At 46.5% G+C, this 18,819-nt stretch overlaps 1 protein-coding gene across 1 annotated transcript; it reads right to left on the bottom strand.

Moving 5' to 3' along the window:
* Window positions 1-3,434: 3,434 nt before the first annotated feature.
* PLA2G1B (phospholipase A2 group IB) lies at window positions 3,435-10,616 on the bottom strand. Its single transcript, XM_059139753.1, has 4 exons — window positions 10,462-10,616; window positions 7,535-7,694; window positions 6,685-6,812; window positions 3,435-3,643 (listed from the first exon to the last, which is right to left on the bottom strand). The coding sequence occupies exons 1-4, from the start codon at window positions 10,493-10,495 to the stop codon at window positions 3,519-3,521; spliced, it is 447 nt and encodes a 148-aa protein (XP_058995736.1). The 5' UTR covers window positions 10,496-10,616; the 3' UTR covers window positions 3,435-3,518.
* Between the last annotated feature and the right edge of the window lie 8,203 nt (window positions 10,617-18,819).

Raw genomic sequence — 18,819 nt, 5'->3', positions numbered from 1 at the left:
TAGAAAGAAGCCTGAATTAGAAGCCAGCAGTACAACTGGCCAAGGATACCAGGAATGATTAAGCTGCAGCAGGCCCTGGGGAGCAGGTTAGGTTGCCAGGGAGGGAGGCAGGCTCTACCTCCTAATGCTGGCATGATTCATGAAACCAAGTCTTCAGGACCTTAGGAATGTTCATTTTGTTCATAGTTCCTCCTGAGGTGGAATTCCTCCCCCAAAATTTGTCCCAGGACAAACTCTGCAAAGATCTCACATCTCACTTTTTGCTTTTTACCAGCATGGCAGTTCCTAACCCACTATAAGTGTCCTCTGTTGGAATAACAAACTGACTAGTGGGTGCTATCAGTTTGTCACTGCCCCAGTTACAGCCTTCTAGCTGTAGCTGCATGTAGCTGTGGGCATGACCTTCCTCAACTGCTTTTATGGCTCTGCTCTGCTATCACAGTTTTAGTAAGTAGAAGTCACAAAGGCAAACAAGTACATAACACTCAAAACCAATTTCCCACTAACTTATATTCCTTCTTTTATACTGTCATAAATTATCTATCTTTTAGCTCTCCCTTAAATAATAACATTTATTGAGCACACTATATCCCAAACACTATGCAAAGTATTTCACAACACATTATCAGCTCACTCGATGACTTAACCCAGTAAGAAATGCTTGGCCATGCGTAAGGGTCAGTCTTCAGTCAGTGAATGCCAAACTTTTCCTGAGAGGATCCATTAAGGACCAATAGGAAATTCAACACTCCTAGGTAGGGTACTGACTGACCCAGATTGCCCAGTACTGAGGGGGTTTCCTGGGTTGCAGGACTTTCAGTGCTAAAATCCCTGCTCCTAGGAATGGGGTATAAGTTATCGGTTAATTGAAATAGTTAATTCCAGATATATTATCCTTTTTGGGATTCCAGATAGTGCTCAGATCCAGATTTTTTATTTAATCTTTATGTCACTAAACAGATCAATTCCACTTTGTGAAAGGGGGGTGGGGAGGAGTTAATCTCGTCCAAGAAAGGAGAGTGAGTGTGTGTCTGTTTCCTCTATTAGAAAAGGGATATAGATTGAAACTCTTAGGATACAGACAGACCTGGATTTCCGTCCCTGTCTTGCTACTTACTAGTTATGTGAATTTGGGCAAGTGATTAATCTCCAGTCCCTTTGGATGAGGATACCAGTAGCTACCTCACTGGGTTTTTAGGAAGATTAAGAAAGGTAGGGATGCATCTGAAACTCCTAGCACAGTGCCTGGCACACAGTAAGCAAATGTCAGCCATGACCACTTGGCTAAAACTCTGTCCTCTACTGAAGACTTCAACTAGACTCGCATGGGTCTCTTCCAGAGCTACATTCCTTTTTGTGTGTCTGTCGTCTTTTTTCAGAAGATTACAAAAGCCAAGTCTTACCTGAAGAATAAAGCCTTTCTAAAGAAAATAAAGAGTATCCTTGCCTCTCCTTCCCCTTGGGAAAATAGTTATTTATGGAACATTTACTATGGAACAAGCACTGTAGGAAGCATTTTACAAGGCGTTGGCTCACCTAATTCCCACAACCCTATGATCTGCACACTATTATTTCTTTTGAAAGATGAAGATCCTGAAGCTTGGAGATTTTATGTGACTAGCCCAAGGTCACCTGGGGTGACCCGGCCAGTAACCAAGGCCAGTCCCTCCAGTTCTGAACTCCCTTTCTTTAATGATCTATAGAATCCCCGTGAGGTGACTGCGCAACTGCACTTTGGGAGCGAAGAAGGGCAAGACTCAAGAAACTTCTTGAGGTGACCCCCAACTAGGTCCTGAGCGATGAACAGGCAAGCACCAGGCGAGAAAAGGGGGAGCATTGAACCGGAGGTCAGAGCTACAAATCCCTTCACCTTCTGTTTCCCCTCTTCGAAAATGGGGACTTTGGGCACAGAAGCCCATGGCTCGCCCAACATCCACTCGCCTCTCTCCTCGCACCGGTTTGGCTCCCCGCACCCTAGCTTCCCGGCCCCCTCGTCCCTCTCCGGGATGGCAGCCCTGGAGCAGCTCCCCACCGGAAACCGTTATGGGGCTGGGGAGGAAGGGGCGCGTGTGGGGCCGACACACCCACAGGCACGCGCACCGCAGGAAGGTGGACCCCAACGTCATACCCACGTGAGTTCGCTATTTTCTCACACTCGGCCCGCCCACTCTTTCCTTCCCGCCGGATTCTGACCATGGAGAACAGCGCACCGAGGACCCAGGAAGCCGCGCGAGGAGCCGTCGCCGCCACCTCACCCTGACGTGGGCTGGAGCAACCGTTACCGACCACTGCGCCTGCGCCGGCTCACGCCAACACGCGAGGGGGCGGGGTCAGAGCCTGGACGGCGCGGAGGTGGGTCGGGGGCTGGGCCGCTTTTCCCCAGTGTCAGGGGAAAAAAAGGAGGAACCGGGTACCACGTGTCCAAAAGATACCCAATCACATTTCCTATTCTGAAATCCCTGCGGGCAAGGAAATGCCGGTTTTGGGCTCGGGATCACGTGATCTTAAGAGGTAAATATAGCCACGTGGCTTTTCCTCGATTGCCGCAAACCTTGGCGCCAGGAGATGTCTTCGCTGAACAGTTATTTAATGAGCGTGTGAGATGTGCTAAGCACTGTGAAGACGCTGTGGCTGCTGGGATGTAATCGCTAATTCAGAATACTCACAATTCCGTTTTTTCATTTAAATCTCTGCCACGGGGCGCCTGGGTGGCTCAGTGGGTTGAGGCCTCTGCCTTCGGCTCAGGTCATGATCCCAGCCAGGGTCCTGGAATCGAGCCCCACATCGGGCTCTCTGCTCAGCGGGGAGCCTGCTTCCCCCTCTCTCTGTGCTGCCTCTCTGCCTACTTGTGATCTCTGTCTATCAAATAAATAAATAAAAATCTTTATAAAAAAATAAATCTCTGCCACTGTATATTCCATTTCCTTTAATAAGCACCCAGCAGATGCTCATTGGAAAATTGTTAAAGGGGAGAGGCTGGGTGGCTCAGTCGGTTAAGCATCTGTCTTTGGCGGGGGTCCTGGGATGGAGCCCCATATAGGGCCCTCTGCTCCGCGGGGAGCCTGCTTCTCCCTCTCCCTATGCTTGCTCCCCCTGCTTGTGCTTTCTCTTGCTCTCTGCCAGATGAATGAATAAAATCTTACAAAAAAAATTGTTAAAGGGATTTTTTTTTTTTTTTTTTTTTGTCTCTCTCCCCCAGCCCTGGGGATAAGGAAACAGGGGTAGGATATATTACTTCAGAGGTTATATTATGTAGTTCAATCTGGCACAGAGTAAATAATCAGTGCTTGTTAATCAGTATTCAGGACTCATGGTGTTCATTTCCTAAAAATACCCCCCCACATCAATTTCTAAGACTAGAAGGAATGATGCTTATAAAGAACTAGGGAGATACTTAGAGACACAGAGAATAAAACAATTTCCAAACGGAGGCCTTTCATCAAAGTGCTTTATTAGAGGACACAGGCTAAGGTGAAGGCAATGAGGCATGTAGGGATGGTGATTTCCAGAAGGGATACTCAACTTTTACAGTACTTCTTGGTGTCAATGTTCTTGTGCTCCTTGTTATATGGAGCCTTTGAAAAGCAGATGGCAGCATTACGGTCACAGTTGCAGATGAAGGCCTGACAGTCTTTGTTTTTGTCTGGAAAAGAGCAAGACGAAAGGACTGAGCCAAGGCAGATCCTGCTTTGTCCCATGTGGGTCAGGAAGAATTAACGAATAATCTGGTGGCCATTCCATTGATACAAATTTAGGGTTGACAAATTTAGCAAATAAAAATACCGGAATATCAGATAAACAATAAATGTGATGTTTGGAATGTAGAATTTAAAAACTTCATTGTACATCTGAAAGTCAAGTTGAATTGGGCATTGTGGGTTTATTTTTTTTTTAAGATTTTTATGTATTTATTTGAGAGACATAGAGACAACGAGAGAGGGAACACAAGCAGGGGGAGTGAGAGAGGGAGAAGCAGGCTTCCCGCTGAGCAAAGTCTGATGCGGGGCTCAGACCTAGGACCCTGGGATCATAACCTGAGCCAAAGGTAGGTGCTTAAGGACTGAGCCACCCAGGCATCCCTGGGCAACATGTGTTTAATCTGGCAATCCCAGATGTGATAGGTGCCTTTTGGAAAGTTCCGTCTATTTAACTTAAAATGAGCTCTTTTTAAAAAAAAGTCGGGGGGGGGGCGCTTGGGTGGCTCAGTTGTTGAGCATCTGCCTTCTGCTCAGGTCATGATCCTGGGGTCCTGGGATCGAGCCCTGCATCGGGCACCCTGCTCTGCAGGGCGTCTGCTTCTCCCTCTCCCACTCCCTCTGCTGTGCTCCTTCTCTAGCTGTGTCTCTCTCTGTCAAATAAATAAATAAAAATAATTTTTAAAAAGAAAAGATTTTATTTGTCAGAGAGAGCACAAGCAGGGGGAGCAGCAGGCAGAGGGAAAAGCAGGCTTCCAGGGAGCCCGATGTGGGACTCAATCCCAGGACCCTGGGATCATGACCTGAGCTGAAGACAGATACCTAACCAGCTGAACCACCCTGGCATCCCTTAAAATAAGCTTTTAAAACCCATATAGCTATAGATCTCTGATAACATAGGCAAACAATATGAAAAAAACTAAAGCATATACTCAAGGAATGAAGTATTATACATTTGACCTTACTGAAGTTTAGCAAGACAATTTCTCTATTTTATAGCACATATTTTATTTTTTTTTTAAAGATTTTATTTATTTATTTGACAGAGAGATTACAAGTAGGCAGAGAGGCAGGCAGAGAGAGAGAGGAGGAAGCAGACTCCCCGCTAAGCAGAGAGCCCGATGCGGGACTCGATCCCAGGACCCTGAGATCATGACCTGAGCCGAAGGCAGCGGCTTAACCCACTGAGCCACCCAGGCGCCCCTATAGCACATATTTTAAAAATTATAGAATGTTCTTACAGTAGAATATTATATAGATGTTTAAAATAATTAAGGGCGCCTGGGTGGCTCAGTGGGTTAAGCCGCTGCCTTTGGCTCAGGTCATGATCTCAGAGTCCTGGGATCGAGTCCCGCATCGGGCTCTCTGCTCAGTGGAGAGCCTCCTTCCCTCTCTCTCCCTCTGCCTGCCTCTCCATCTACTTGTGATTTCTCTCTGTCAAATAAATAAATAAAATCTTAAAAAAAATAATTAAGTACATCTATATGTAGAAATGTTTCCAAGATATTTTATTTTTATTTTTAAAAAGATTTTATTTATTTATTTGACAGACAGAGATCACAAGCAGGCAGAGAGAGAGGAGAAAACAGGCTCCCTGGTGAGCAGAGAGCCCCATGTGGGGCTTGATCTCAGGACCCTGGGATCATAACCCGAGCCGAAGGCAGAGGCTTTAACCCACTGAACCACCCAGGTGCCCCTTCAAGATATTTTAATTAAAGGAAAATGAAAGTTGGGGCTCCTGGGTGACTCAGTCATTAAGTGTCTGCCTTCGGCTCAGGTCATGATCCTAGGGTCCTGAGATTGAGCCCTGCATCGGGCTCCCTGCTCAGCGAAATCCTGCTTCTTCCTCTCCCACTCCCCCTGCTTCTGTCCCCTCTCTCACCGTGTCTCTCTCTGTCAAATAAATAAATAATTTTTTTTTAAAAAACTGTCAATGAGGAACTGTTTATAAATGAATGAATGAATGAATGGATGGAAATGAAAGGCAATATATCCAACTGTTTGTTTTGGGAGGTAAGATTATAGGCAACTTCTCCTTTCTATGATATGTTTCTGAAGAGTTTGAAATTACATTACTTTGACCTTGCTTACTTTTTTAACTAAAAGAAACAACAACAATAACTTTTAAAATGAATTTCAATTTTGTTAACTACAATTTAATTATGTACCTCTGCTTACATTCAATAATTTCTTTTAGAAGAGATTTCATATATTTATTTGACAGAGAGAGCACAAGCAGGGGGAGAAGAATGGTGGGAGTCCTGGTAATTTTTTTCTTGGCCTCCTAGATTTGAATTGTGGTTATCCCAACGTTGTATATACAGTTTTGAAAAGTGGGACCTGGGTGCATAGTAGAGAGTAGTGCAAACCAGAATGCTGACCTAGCATGACAATACCCTTCACCTCTATTCTTCACAGCCGCCTCCCTGGAGGGACGTACTTTATCAGGAGCTCTGCACAACTTAGTGGTTAAGACCAGACCCTTTGATATAGAAACAACTGAGTTCAAATGCAAGCCCTACCACTTAGAAGCTGTGTGATTTGGGGCAAGTAGCTATTTTGAGTCTCAGCTTCCTCACCTGTAAAATGGGGTCATTAAAACCTATCTCATCTATACCTGGTATGTAATAAAGAACTCATAAATGGTAGTTCTGAGCATTTTTTTATGAAATAACGAAGCTGAGTAGCATGGCAGTTAAGAGCAGAGACTCTGGAGTCATATAGACCTATGTTCAAAACCAAACACCACCATTTATGAGCTGTGTGCCCCATGGCAACTGGCTCAGCTTTCTGAGCCTCAGTTTTGTCACCTGTAAAATGGGTATAATAATAATGCTGATCGCCTAGGGTGTTGCCAGGATTCAAGGAGCACCTTGAATTCAAGGAGCACCTGGCACCAATGAAGTGATTGATAAATGGTGGCTCTCATTACTATTCTTTCCTCCCTTATCTACTGAGTGGAGAAGAGCCAACGAAAGATTCAACCTACCGCTGCAGGTGATCTCAGAGCCAGAGCATGAGTATGAGTAGACTTTGGTGTAAGGGTTGTCCAGGAGGAATTTGCAGCTGTCCAGTTTCTTGGCTTCTGAGTAGCAGTGGTCGTGGGTCTGGCAACACCTGGAGAGGGGGATGGACAGAGCTGAGGCTGGTGCCGGGAAGCAGGTCAGCCTCGGGAAAATGGAGGGATGATTAAGCTGACATGCTCTGGAAGATATTGGTCCTGTGGCTTGAAAAAACTTAAGTCCTTTGATCATATTTATTGAAGGCGATTTAAAAATGGTCACAAGAGGGCACCTGGGTGGCTCAGTGGGTTAAGCCGCTGCCTTTGGCTCAGGTCATGATCTCAGGGTCCTGGAATCGAGTCCCGCATCGGGCTCTCTGCTCAGCAGGGAGCCTGTTTCCCTCTCTCTCTCTCTCTCTCTCTCTCTGCCTGCCTCTCTGCCTACCTGCGATCTCTGTCAAATAAATAAATAAAAATTTTAAAAAAATGGTCACAAGTTTATAATACAATCATATATTCTGAAGACGAGGTGAGAGTCTTAACCATTGCTGGAAGAGGACAATTGAATCATCGCTATGGTGTCTTGTATTATGATGTTCTGCCACTGGAGGGCAGAAGCACCCGCTCCTACTTTACATCTCCACTCTGGTTTTCCTCCTGATAGAGCACTGGATTCAGGGTCCTCTTGGAGTATGTTTGTTTATACGGCAAGACGGGAAAATATGTTATCTTTAGCAAATATGCAAACCCCTTTTCTGTGCCTCCTCGTGAGATCTTTGGCTTGTGCCCTCCTCCCACTCCACGGGCACCCCGCTCTCCCTGCTGATCCATCACTCACTCGTCCAGCTCATCCACAGGGGTGCCAGATCCACCCAGGCCACAGTAGCAGCCATAGTCATTGTAATCCTTCAAGGGGTCACTCCCAGGGATCGTGCACTTGATCATGTTGCGGAACTGCCACACTGCCCGCGGGCTGATGCCCCCATCCGCCGCGGTCACTGCAAGAAGACACGTCCAGAGTTTAAATACGTCCTGATCAGCTCTGCCAGCTCCCAGGGGCCCTGCTCACTGCCTGCCTGCTTTCTGGCCCCCCACCCCGGACCCCACCAGATGCCTCCTCTGAAGAGAGCTGGATGCCGGAACCTGGTAATACGAGTAGAGATTTTTTTCTTTCTGTAAAACTTCAAAAAAAGTTGTTATTGAGATAAAATTCATATAACATAAAAGTTACCATTTAACCACTTAAAATGTACATTTCAGTGATTTTTAGTATATTCACAAGGTTGTGGAACCATCACCACTAATTCCAGAACATTTTCATCACCCCCAAAGGAACACCCTGTACCCATTAGCAATCATTCCCCCTCTCCCCTCTGGTAACCATTAAAATGCTTTCTGTCTCTATGGATTTGCCTATTCTGAACACTTCACATAAATGGAATCATACAACATGTAGCCTTTTATGATTGGCTTCTTTCCCTTGGCAAAATATCTTTGAGGTTCATCCACATTATACTATATAACAATACTTCATTCCTTTTTGTAACTGAATAGTATTCCACTGTATGTATGGACCACATTCTGTTTATCCATTCATCACATGATGGACATCTGGGCTTATCCATTTTGGCTCTGATGCATAGTGCTGCTATTAACAGTTACATCTTAGTTTTTGCATGAACATATGTTTTCAGTGGAATTCCCTTTATTTATCCAACAAATACTTATTGAGCACCTACTACGGACCCAGTCACTGCCCTGGGAACTGGAGATGCACCCAAAAGCAAGTAGAAAGTCTATAGCCTCACTGAGCTTATATCCTAGTGGAGGAGGAAAACAATAAGGCAATAAATGAAAGAAAGAAGGAAACCGGATATTGTGTTAGGGGGTGGAAAAATTGGAACACGGTAAAGGGAATCTAAAATGGGTTATGTTGGGAATGGCAGGGTTGAGATGGCGCAAGAGTGTTAGGGATAGTCAGGAGACTTGGGTGGTCTACCATTCTCAACAGGACAAGCTCCTTTCTGCCTCAAGGCCCATGTACCCGTTGTTTCTTCTGCTTGGCACACTTGTCATCTCACTTTTCAAAAAACCTGGAGGATCTTGGTTTAATTGCCACTTGCTCTGGGCGCCTGGGTGGTGAAGTTGGTTAAGAGCCCGACCCTTGGTTTTGGCTCAGTTCCTCAACTCAGGGTCATGGAGTTGAGCCCTGCATCAGGCATCATACTTGTGGAGTCTGTTTGGGATTCTCTCTCCCTCTCCTTCTGCCTCTCCCCTTGCTTGTTCACTCCCTCTTTCTCAAATAAATAAATGAATCTTTAAAAAAAAATAAATAAATGCCACCTCCTCTTTCTTGATGACCCAAGCTGACTGGCTCCTCTGCTATCACTTTTCTTTCTGTTCATTGTCTCCTCATTCCTCTAGCAGTCTGTATCTGTTTATTTAATGCCTCCCACTCACTAGAGCATAAATTCAAGGACCAGCCTCTGGGCAATTTTAATTCCCCAGGGCCTGACGCATAGTAAGCACTCCGTAAGTATATGATGAGTTATGCAAATGAAATAATCAACACACCAATTAAAGAAACTACGTGGCACATAGTAGGTGTTTAATAAATATCCAATAAATAAGGTGGGTTTTTTTAAGTTTCCTTGTAGCACAAAGTTTGACACAGAAGACACAGGGAGCAGGGCCCCTTCACCTCATTTTCAGAGCCATACCTTGTGAGATATGGTGCCCTAAAGAGAAGAGGACACTATATAATTTTGGGGTCCCATTCCATCAGCCACCGGTATCATCTCTTAAAAATAAAACTAAACCCCAGGACGAAGGAAGGGTGACAGCTGCTCACTCTCCCCTATGAGCAGCCTCCACACCGACAGCAGACGGGAGTGACCTGGCCACTTTGGCCCATCTCCAGACCTCTCTCCTGCCTCCCTGTTTCCTCTGTCTCTGATCCAGCCAGCTCAGCTCTTTGCACAAAGCACTTCTCATGTGTACGCCTGTGTGTGCGTGCGTGCTTGTGTGTGTCTGTTCCCTTGACAGGGAGCACGGCTTGCTCATCTATGAGTCCTCAGCCCCAACCCAGAGCCTGATACCTTGGAGCCTCTGAGATATCGGTGTGGAATGCATGAAAGAAGGTTGGATGAATGAGGTGAGATCTGAATCCCAATGTATCTGATTTCATTCATTCATTCATTCATTCATTCATTCAATAAATGGCGCAAACAGCTCTATCCCTGCTCTCCTGGAGTGCATGCTTCTATGGGGGTGGAGAATAAAAAGGAAATGAAGTGGGACACCTAGCTAGCTCAGTTGGTAGAACATGCAGCTCTTGATCTCAGGGTCTTGAGTTCAAATCCCACGTTAGGGATAGAGTTTACTTAAAAATAATTAATTAATTACCTGATTAATTAAAGCTTTGAAAAGGGAAATGAATCAACAAAAACCAAGATACAAATGGCAGGCAAAGGTAGGTGCTGGGAAGATTCCATACCAGGGCTGTATGGTAGAGAGAAAGGAGAGAGGTCTCTCTTTGCTCAGGTGGGCAGACAGGCCCTTCTGAGAGCGATCTGAGTTCAGACCTAAAGGTTGAAAAGCTGGAGCTGTGGGGGGATTTAAGGGAACCCAGCATGGGTGCTGTTAAGCCTGATAGAGAGCCCTGAGTAAAGGCTCCAGGTCCAGCCAGCCCTGTGAGCTGGGGCCCCCATTTCTGAAGAGTGAGATCTTAGCACTGAAGAGGTGGGACTGGGGAGACTTGCTTACCTGTGAGCAGAGCAGCCAGTACAAGGAATTTCATTTTGTTGTCAAGTTGCTGAGCAAGAGAAAGGACTAAAGTCACCTATGGCCTCCCTCTTTATACCCACACTATGTCCCCAAGATAAGGCTGTAGTGTTTGCTTTGCTTTGAACCTGCTCTGAGTTGGCCTTGACTCTGTCTGTTACAGGAATAACCTTTCCTGACAAGCAAACCCTGTCAGCAAGGGATCCTTGGAAGTAGTGTATGTATTTTCATTAGCACTTTTTTTTTTTTTTCATTAGCACCTTTTAATGGAAGGGATTATTTCTGGAGTTCTGGAACCTTGACCCTCACCCCACCTCCTTTGCACTCAACCTAATTCTACCATTGTCTCCCCATCTTCTCATGGGCCTGGGTCTCCATGGTGGGTCTCAGTGAATAGTCCCTACCAGTCATGCATCTCGCAGATGAGTGAACAAGTTCAGAGAGGTGAGGTAACTTGCCTGAGGTCACACAGCCAGCAAATGGCCAAGCAGGGGCTCAAACTTAGGCATGCCTGATTCTAAGGCACATGTTTTATTTTTCCCCACTCTGTTAATACCACCCCCTCTCCCGTTCCCCAGCATGGGTTTGTAAGGAAACCCTGGGCTTTGGAGTTCCAAAGGCTTGGATCTGACTCATAGAATTAAAAAAAAAAACGGGGAGGGTCTTCTCAAATGTTTGTATGGCATTTTTTTAGGAGAGATTCACATAGCATAAAATTAACCTTTTTTTTTTTTTAAGATTTTATTTATTTATTTGACAAAGAGAGAGAGATGACAAGTAGGCAGAGCAGCAGGCAGAGAGAGAAGGGGAAGCATGCTCCCCGACAAGCAGAGAGCCCAATGCAGGGCTCAATCCCAGGACCCTGAGATCATGACCTGAACCAAAGGTAGAGGCTTTAACCCACTGAGCCACCCAGGCACCCCTAACCATTTCATTTTTAAAGCAAACAATTCAGGAGCAGCTGGCTGCCTCAGTTGAAAGAGCATATGCCCCTTGTAATCAGGGTTGTGAACTCAAGCACCATGTTAGGTGTAGAGATTACTTAAAAAAAAAGAAAAGAAAAGAAAGAAAAAGTTAAAGAAAAAATAAGGTAAAGCGAACAATTGAAGGGCATTTATTACATTCACTGCTATGCAACCACCATCTCCAGTTCCAGAATGTTTTCACCCCCCACCCCCTGCAAAGGCAACCCCTTCCCATTAGCAGTCATTTGCCCCAGCCCCTGGCAACGGCTAATCTGCCTTCCCTCTCTATAGATCGACCTGTACTGGACATTTCCCGTAGTATGTTCTATTTTGTAATTGGTGCTCTCCTATTGACTACTGACGTGGTCTCTGCAACAGCCCTGAGTTGGGAGGCCCTCTTGTTTTTTTTAAATTATTTTAAAGATTTTATTTATTTATTTGAGAGAGACAGAGAGAGTGCGCATGAGTTGGGGGGAGGGGCAAAGGGAGAAGCAGGATCCCCTGCTGAGCAGAGAACCAGACAACGGGAGGCTTGATCCCAGGACCAAGAGATCATGACCTGACCCAAAGGCAGATGCTTAAAGGACTGAGCCCCTCAGGCACCCCCAGATTCACTTAGTGTTGATGACCTTGACCATCGTGAAGATTGCAGTTAGCTACATCATCGGATGCCCCTCTGTTAGAATTTGTCTGATGTTTTTCTCATGATTACAGTACGGTTGGTTAAAGGTTTAGGGGAGGAAGAGCACAGAGGTAAAGTGCCGTTTTTTTCATGCCGCCATGATTTGTTTAATCGTCTCTTGTCCAGGGAGGCATCTTGGCCACCTTCCGGGTGAGGACACGGAGGCTCAGCCTGAGGTAGAGCTGGACGTGGCCACACCCGGACATGAACCCACACCTCCCTCTTCCCGCTGAACGCCTTCCCCCTACAGCCTGGCATGGTTGTGCTGTGTCTGAGTCAGTACCGCGTCCAGGGGCCTAACCCTGACCCTGCGGCCTCTGCCCAAGCCCTCCGGGATCCCAGCTCTCTCCACTTTTCCCTTGGGCGCGCACCCAGGCCAAAAAAGAAAAAATCCATCTGGAAGGGCTCCCGTGTGTTGTCCCGAACCAGGAGCCCCAGGAAAATTTCTTCAGCTAATGAGTAACACTAAAACAGCATTTAGTAGGTAGGTGGGGAAACTGAGGCCGAGAGGGCAAGTGATTTATTTGCTTGGCCCTGGCTCTGCCTCCATTCGGCTTGGGATCATTTCAAGTCTTCCCGCTCTTCATCTGCTTCTGAGGTTTCTATGTCTGTCCAGTATGGTAGCCATTAGCCACATGTGGCTACCTAAATCCATTACAATTCAGGAATGTTAAAAATTAGTTTCTCAAGTGTTCAGTAGCTACATGTGGCCAGTTGCCGCCGTGACATACAGATACAGAATATTTCCGTCGTCACAGAGGGCTCTATTGGACAGTGCTGTTCAGGATGACAGAGACTGTCTCAGTGCCCACCAAGAGATGTGGAGGGGGCGCTGGGAGAGCCTTTCCAGCTAACCTGGAAAGGTTAGCTCGGGACCCCACATTGGCCTGACAAATGGGTCTGCCCCTTTAGCCTACAGAATGGTGAGGGCTGCCCAAGGAAAGGGAAGGCTTGGCCAGCAAAATGCTAACTAAGTCCCTCTTGTGCGGGTTCTCTGGGGACAGAATGAAGCAGAGGAAGAAGCACTGTTTCTGTGGGGTCTGAGGAAGGAGGAGAAATCGGTGCTATGAAATCCTCTAAGGCTAATAGTGTTAGCATCTATTTCCTGAGCACTAACTCTCTTCCAGGTCCCATGCTAAGAACCTGGCATAAACCTCTGAGGTGCGTCCAATTACAAAACTCCATTTTGCAGAGGAGACTAAGACGATCGAGGCTCAGAGAGGTTAAGGGAATGCCCCAGTGTCACACAGCAGGACCAAGACGTGAGCTCCATCTGGTGCTTATGATACCCCCATGTCACCTCTGACAGGGAATCGTATAGTGGGTGGGAGTGCTGGAGGCCCCTGAGGCCAGAAAGAAGGTTAGCCCTGCCTGCATCCCTCCTTTTCTCCTCCTCCCTCCACCAGCCGGAGGCCTTCCACAAAGGCAGGCTGAACACCTTCCCGTGTGCATTTCATGCTGGGGCTTAGGCAAAGCCACTGGTGGGGAAGGGGTCGGGCTGCTACCAGACCCCATCTCCCTCAGGAAAAAGATGTGCGAAGGGTGACATTCCAAACATCTGCAGGGGACAGAGAGGTGGCAGAGGAATGGACCTTGCAAGTACCCAGTACCCTGCCAGGCCCCTACACTCTTTGTACCGTGACCTCAGGTTGCCCCAAACTCACGCGCAGGTGTGTCTCACACAGCTTCTCCCAGCCTGGGAAAAACACACTCTCCAGTGGAAAGAACAGCTAAGGATAACTTCTGGCTCCTTCAGGTGACGGCATACCCACACTCCAGCAAGGTCGCCCTTGCCCCGCCCCCGAAGGACAAGGCTCTTGCCTTCAGGAAATGTTTAAAAGCAGCGACGGGCATACCACGTGCTGAGCACTTCTGTTTGCTTGGTCCTGGGCTGAGAGCTTCACATACATGGCTTTCCGGCCTAGCAACAATCTTTGTACCTAGTTATGCTTGTTGTCACCATCTTCCCTTTTCTACAGTTGGTGACACAGTTTCAGAGAGCTTAAGTCACGGGCTCAAAGTCACACAGCTAGAAAGTGATAGGGCTGGGATTCGAACCTATGCTTACCTGCCTGTGAGCCCACAGCCCCCTTCAACACCACCACCACCAACAAACAACACAGCAACAATGGCAAACACGGCTTGAATGCTGGGCTGGGAAAGATACTAAGAGCTTTATTTACACAGGGGATCCTATGACCAATGCCAAGTACAGATGAGCACCGTGAAGCCGTGTACCAAAACAGCCAAACCTTTATTGCCCTGCACCCAAACCATCCAGCAAAGGAGTTCTTCATGTATTTGGACAGTAATTGCTTATCAGCTAGATCATTTGCAAATATCTTCTCCCATTCCGTAGGTCACTTTTCACTTTGTTGTGTCTTTTTTTTTTTTTTTTTTTAATTTTCATCATTTGAGAGGGGGAGAGAGAGAGCACAAGCCGTGTTTGGGGGTGGAGGGGCTGAGGGAGAAGCAGACCCTCCAGAGTGTGGGGAGCCCAACGTGGGTCTCGATCCCAGGACGCTGGGATCATGACCTGAGCTGAACGCAGATGCTTAACCAACTGAGCCACTCAGGTGCCCCTATTGTATCCTTTATTTATTTATTTTTTAAAAGATTTTATTTATTTATATTTCAGACAGAGATCACAAGTAGGCAGAGGGAGAAGCAGGCTCCTTGCTGAGCAGAGAGCCCTGATGCGGGGCTCCATCCTAGGACCCTGGGATCCTAGGACTCTGGGATCATGACCCTAGCCAAAGGCAGAGGCTTTAATCCACTGAGCCACCCAGACACCCCCTGTTGTGTCCTTTATTATTTTTTTTAATCTTTTTTTTTTTAAGATTTTATTTATTTATTTGACAGAGAGAGAGATCACAAATAGGCAGAGAGACAGACAGAGAGAGAGATGAGGAGAAGCAGGCTCCCTGCTGAGCAGAGAGCCCTATGCGGGACTCGATCCCAGGCCCCTGGGATCATGACCTGAGCCGAAGGTAGAGGCTTAACCCACTGAGCCACCCAGGCGCCCCTAAATCTTTTTTTTTTTAAGATTTTTTATTTATTTACTTGACAGAGAGTGATCACAAGTAGGCAGAGAGGCAGGCAGAGAGAGAGAGGAGGAAGCAGGCTCCCCGCTGAGCAGAGAGCCCGATGTGGGGCTCCATCCCAGGACCCTGAGATCATGACCTGTGCCGAAGGCAGAGGCTCAACCCACTGAGCCACCCAGGTGCCCCTGTTGTGTCCTTTAAAGCATAAACATTTTTGAGTTTGATATAGTCCTAGTTGTCTATTTTTGCTTTTGTTGTCTGTGCTTTTGGGGTTACATGTAAGAAATTGTTACCAACTGCAATGCCATGAAGCTTTTCCTCTATGCTTTCTTCTAGGAGTTTTGTAGTTTTAGTTCTCACATTTAGGTTTTTCATCCATTTTGAACTTTTAATTTTTTATTTATTTGGTTGTAAGACAGAGAGATCACAAGTGGGCAGAGAGGCAGGCAGAGAGAGAGAGGAGGAAGCAGGCTCCCCGCTGAGCAGAGAGCCCGATGTGGGGCTCCATCCCAGGACCCTGAGATCATGACCTGTGCCGAAGGCAGAGGCTCAACCCACTGAGCCACCCAGGTGCCCCTGTTGTGTCCTTTAAAGCATAAACATTTTTGAGTTTGATATAGTCCTAGTTGTCTATTTTTGCTTTTGTTGTCTGTGCTTTTGGGGTTACATGTAAGAAATTGTTACCAACTGCAATGCCATGAAGCTTTTCCTCTATGCTTTCTTCTAGGAGTTTTGTAGTTTTAGTTCTCACATTTAGGTTTTTCATCCATTTTGAACTTTTAATTTTTTATTTATTTGGTTGTAAGACAGAGAGATCACAAGTGGGCAGAGAGGCAGGCAGAGAGAGAGGGGGGAAGCAGGCTCCCTGCTGAGCAGGGAGCCCAATGTGGGGCTCCACCCAGGGACCCTGAGATCATGACTTGAGGTGAAGGCAGAGGCTTAACCCACTGAGCCAGCCAGGGCCACCCCCCTTTTTTAAGTAAACTCTAACCCCAGTGTGGGGCTTGAACTCACGACCCAAGATTAAGAGTCATGTGCTCTAGGGGCCTGTGGGTGGATCAGTCAGAACAGCATGGGACTCTTGATCTCTGTGGGGTGGGAAGACCTCCTGATTCAGGCCCCATGCTGGGTGTAGAGATGGCTTAAATTAAAAAAAAAAAAATGGCTCAGTCATTAAGCGTCTACCTTCGGCTCAGGTCATGATCCCAGGATCCCGGAATCGAGCCCCACATCAGGCTCCCTGCTCAGTGGGAAGCCTGCCTTTTCCTCTCCCACTCTCCCTGCTTGTGTTCCCTCTCTCGCTCTCTGTCAAATAAATAAAATCTTAAAAAAAAAAAAAAAAAGAGTCACCTGCTCTGCCAACTGAGCCAGTCCAGTGTCCCTGAGCTCATTTTTGTAGATGGCTTAAGCGCCCAACTTCATTCTTTTGCATGTGGAAGTCTAATTTTTCCAATACTGTTTCTGAAGACATTGTCCTTTCCACACTGAATGGCCTTGGTCCCCTTGTCAGAGATCATTTATGCATGTAAGTGAGGGTTTACTTCTGGCTTCTCTATTCTATTCCACTGGTCTATGTCAGTCCATATGCCCATACCCCAGTGTTTTGATTACTAGTTTGTAATATGTTTTGAAATCAGGAAGTATGAATCCTCCAACTCTTTCTTTCTTTCTTTTTTAGGATTTTATTTATTTGTCAGAGAAAGAGAGCACGAGCAGGGGGAGTGGCAGAGGGAGAGGGAGAAGCAGACTCCTCGTTGAGCAGGGAGCCCAGTGCGGGCTCGATCCCGGGACCCCAGGATCAGGATCTGAGCCAAAGGCAGATGCTTAACCAATTGAGCCACCCAGGTGCTCCAGTGTTTTACTGTTTTTGATGCTAATGTAATTGGAAATATTTTTTAAATTTCTTTTTCTAATTGTTCATTGTTAGTGTGTAGAAATGTACTTGGTTTTAAAATTGTTGATTTTATAGTTTCCAACTTTACTGAATTTGTTTATTAATTCTAACAGTTTTTTGTGGACTCTTTAGGGTTGTTTTTTTTTTTTTAAGATTTATTTTATTTTAGAGAGAGAGAGAGAGCAGGCAGAGGGGTAGAGGGAGAGGGAGAGAATCCCAAGCAAACTCCCTGCTGAGGGCAGAGCCTGACATAGGGCTCGATCCCACAAGCCTGACATGGGGCTGGATGCCACGACCCTGAGATCACAACCTGAGCTGAAATCAAGAGTCAGATGTTTAACCAACTGAGTCACCCAGGACCCCCTCTTTAGGGTTTTCTACATATAAGATCATGTCATCTGTGAACAGAGATAATTTTACTTTTTCCTTTCCAATTGGGTGGCTTTTATTTCTTTTTCTTGCCTGATTGTTCTGGCTAGGACTTCCAATACTATGTTGAGTAGAAGCAGCCACAGTGGGCATCCTTGCCTTGCTCCTAATTTGAGAGGAAAAGCTTCCAGTATGAACTCTTTTTAAGATTTTATTTTTTAAGATTTTTATTATTTTAAGTGGGCTCCATGCTAGGCTCAGACTCACAACCCCCAGATCAAGTCCCAAGCTGAGATCAAGAGTCAGACACCTAACCAACTGAGACACCCAAGTGCCCCTTAAGATTTTATTTTAAGGGGCGTCTGGGTGGCTCAGTCAGTTAAGCATCTACCTTCAGCTCAGGTCATGATCCTGGGGTCCTGGGATTGAGTCTTTCATTGGGCTCCCTGCTCAGCAGGGAGTCTGCATCTCCCTCTGCCTCTTCCCTCTGCTCTTGCTCTCTCTCTCTCTCAAATAAATAAATAAAACCTTTAAAAAAAAAAGAAAAGAAAAGAAACAAAGCCAACCAAGAGACTCATCTGTCCCTACCTACCTCTCAACATGGAGTGGGCTGGGATACCTTCTACTCCAGGCCCAACGGGCCTTCTTTGTGCTCTTGATTAAAGGCTTCATGGTTCTCCCCATTTCAAGGCTTTTGCTGCGGCTGGGCTCTATTCCTGGTAGGCTCCTCCCACTGCACTGCCTAATTATTCTTCCCGCACCCTTCCCTTCCTCCTTCCCTCCACTGTCCCTTTCCCTTCCCACTTCCCTTTCTTCTCAGTCATCTCTATGCCCAACATGGGGCTTGAATTCATGACCCCAAGGTCAGGAGTCCAAGGTGGAGATTTATGCTCTACCAAATGAACCATCCAGGTGCCCCTTTTCTTTCAGATCTCAGTTGACCTTGACAGCCCCGCCCCCACACTCATACTAAATCAATGCTTTCAGGTGACCAGTTGTCCTGGTTCTTCCAGGGAAGGAAGGGTTCTTGGGACTCGGAACTTAGTATCTGCAAACCAGGAAAGTCCCTGGCAAAGCAGGATGATTTAGTCATCCTATTAGGGTCTAACACATAGTCTTGTGCACAGTGGATGCTGAGGGAGTTATTTGTTGAGTGGAAGGTATGAATGGCAGCTGTTGGCCACACTCAGGAGGGGGCAGCCGCTACTGAGCTCTGATCACACATTTCCAGGCATCTGGGGCAGCCCGATATTAACAGTAATTACTATTCACCCGAAGCACTTACTCTGTGCCTTGTCTGGTGTTGAATCCCCTGTTCGCCGTCCCATTTAATTCTCAATCACCTAAGCTACGGCGAGCACTCTCTTTTTATCGAGGTGAAATTCC

Source organism: Mustela lutreola, chromosome 11, assembly GCF_030435805.1.
Source record: "Mustela lutreola isolate mMusLut2 chromosome 11, mMusLut2.pri, whole genome shotgun sequence".
Taxonomy (NCBI): Eukaryota; Metazoa; Chordata; class Mammalia; order Carnivora; family Mustelidae; genus Mustela; species Mustela lutreola.
The sequence above is the reverse complement of the archived record's forward strand: the minus strand, read 5'-3'. Positions and strand labels throughout refer to the sequence as shown.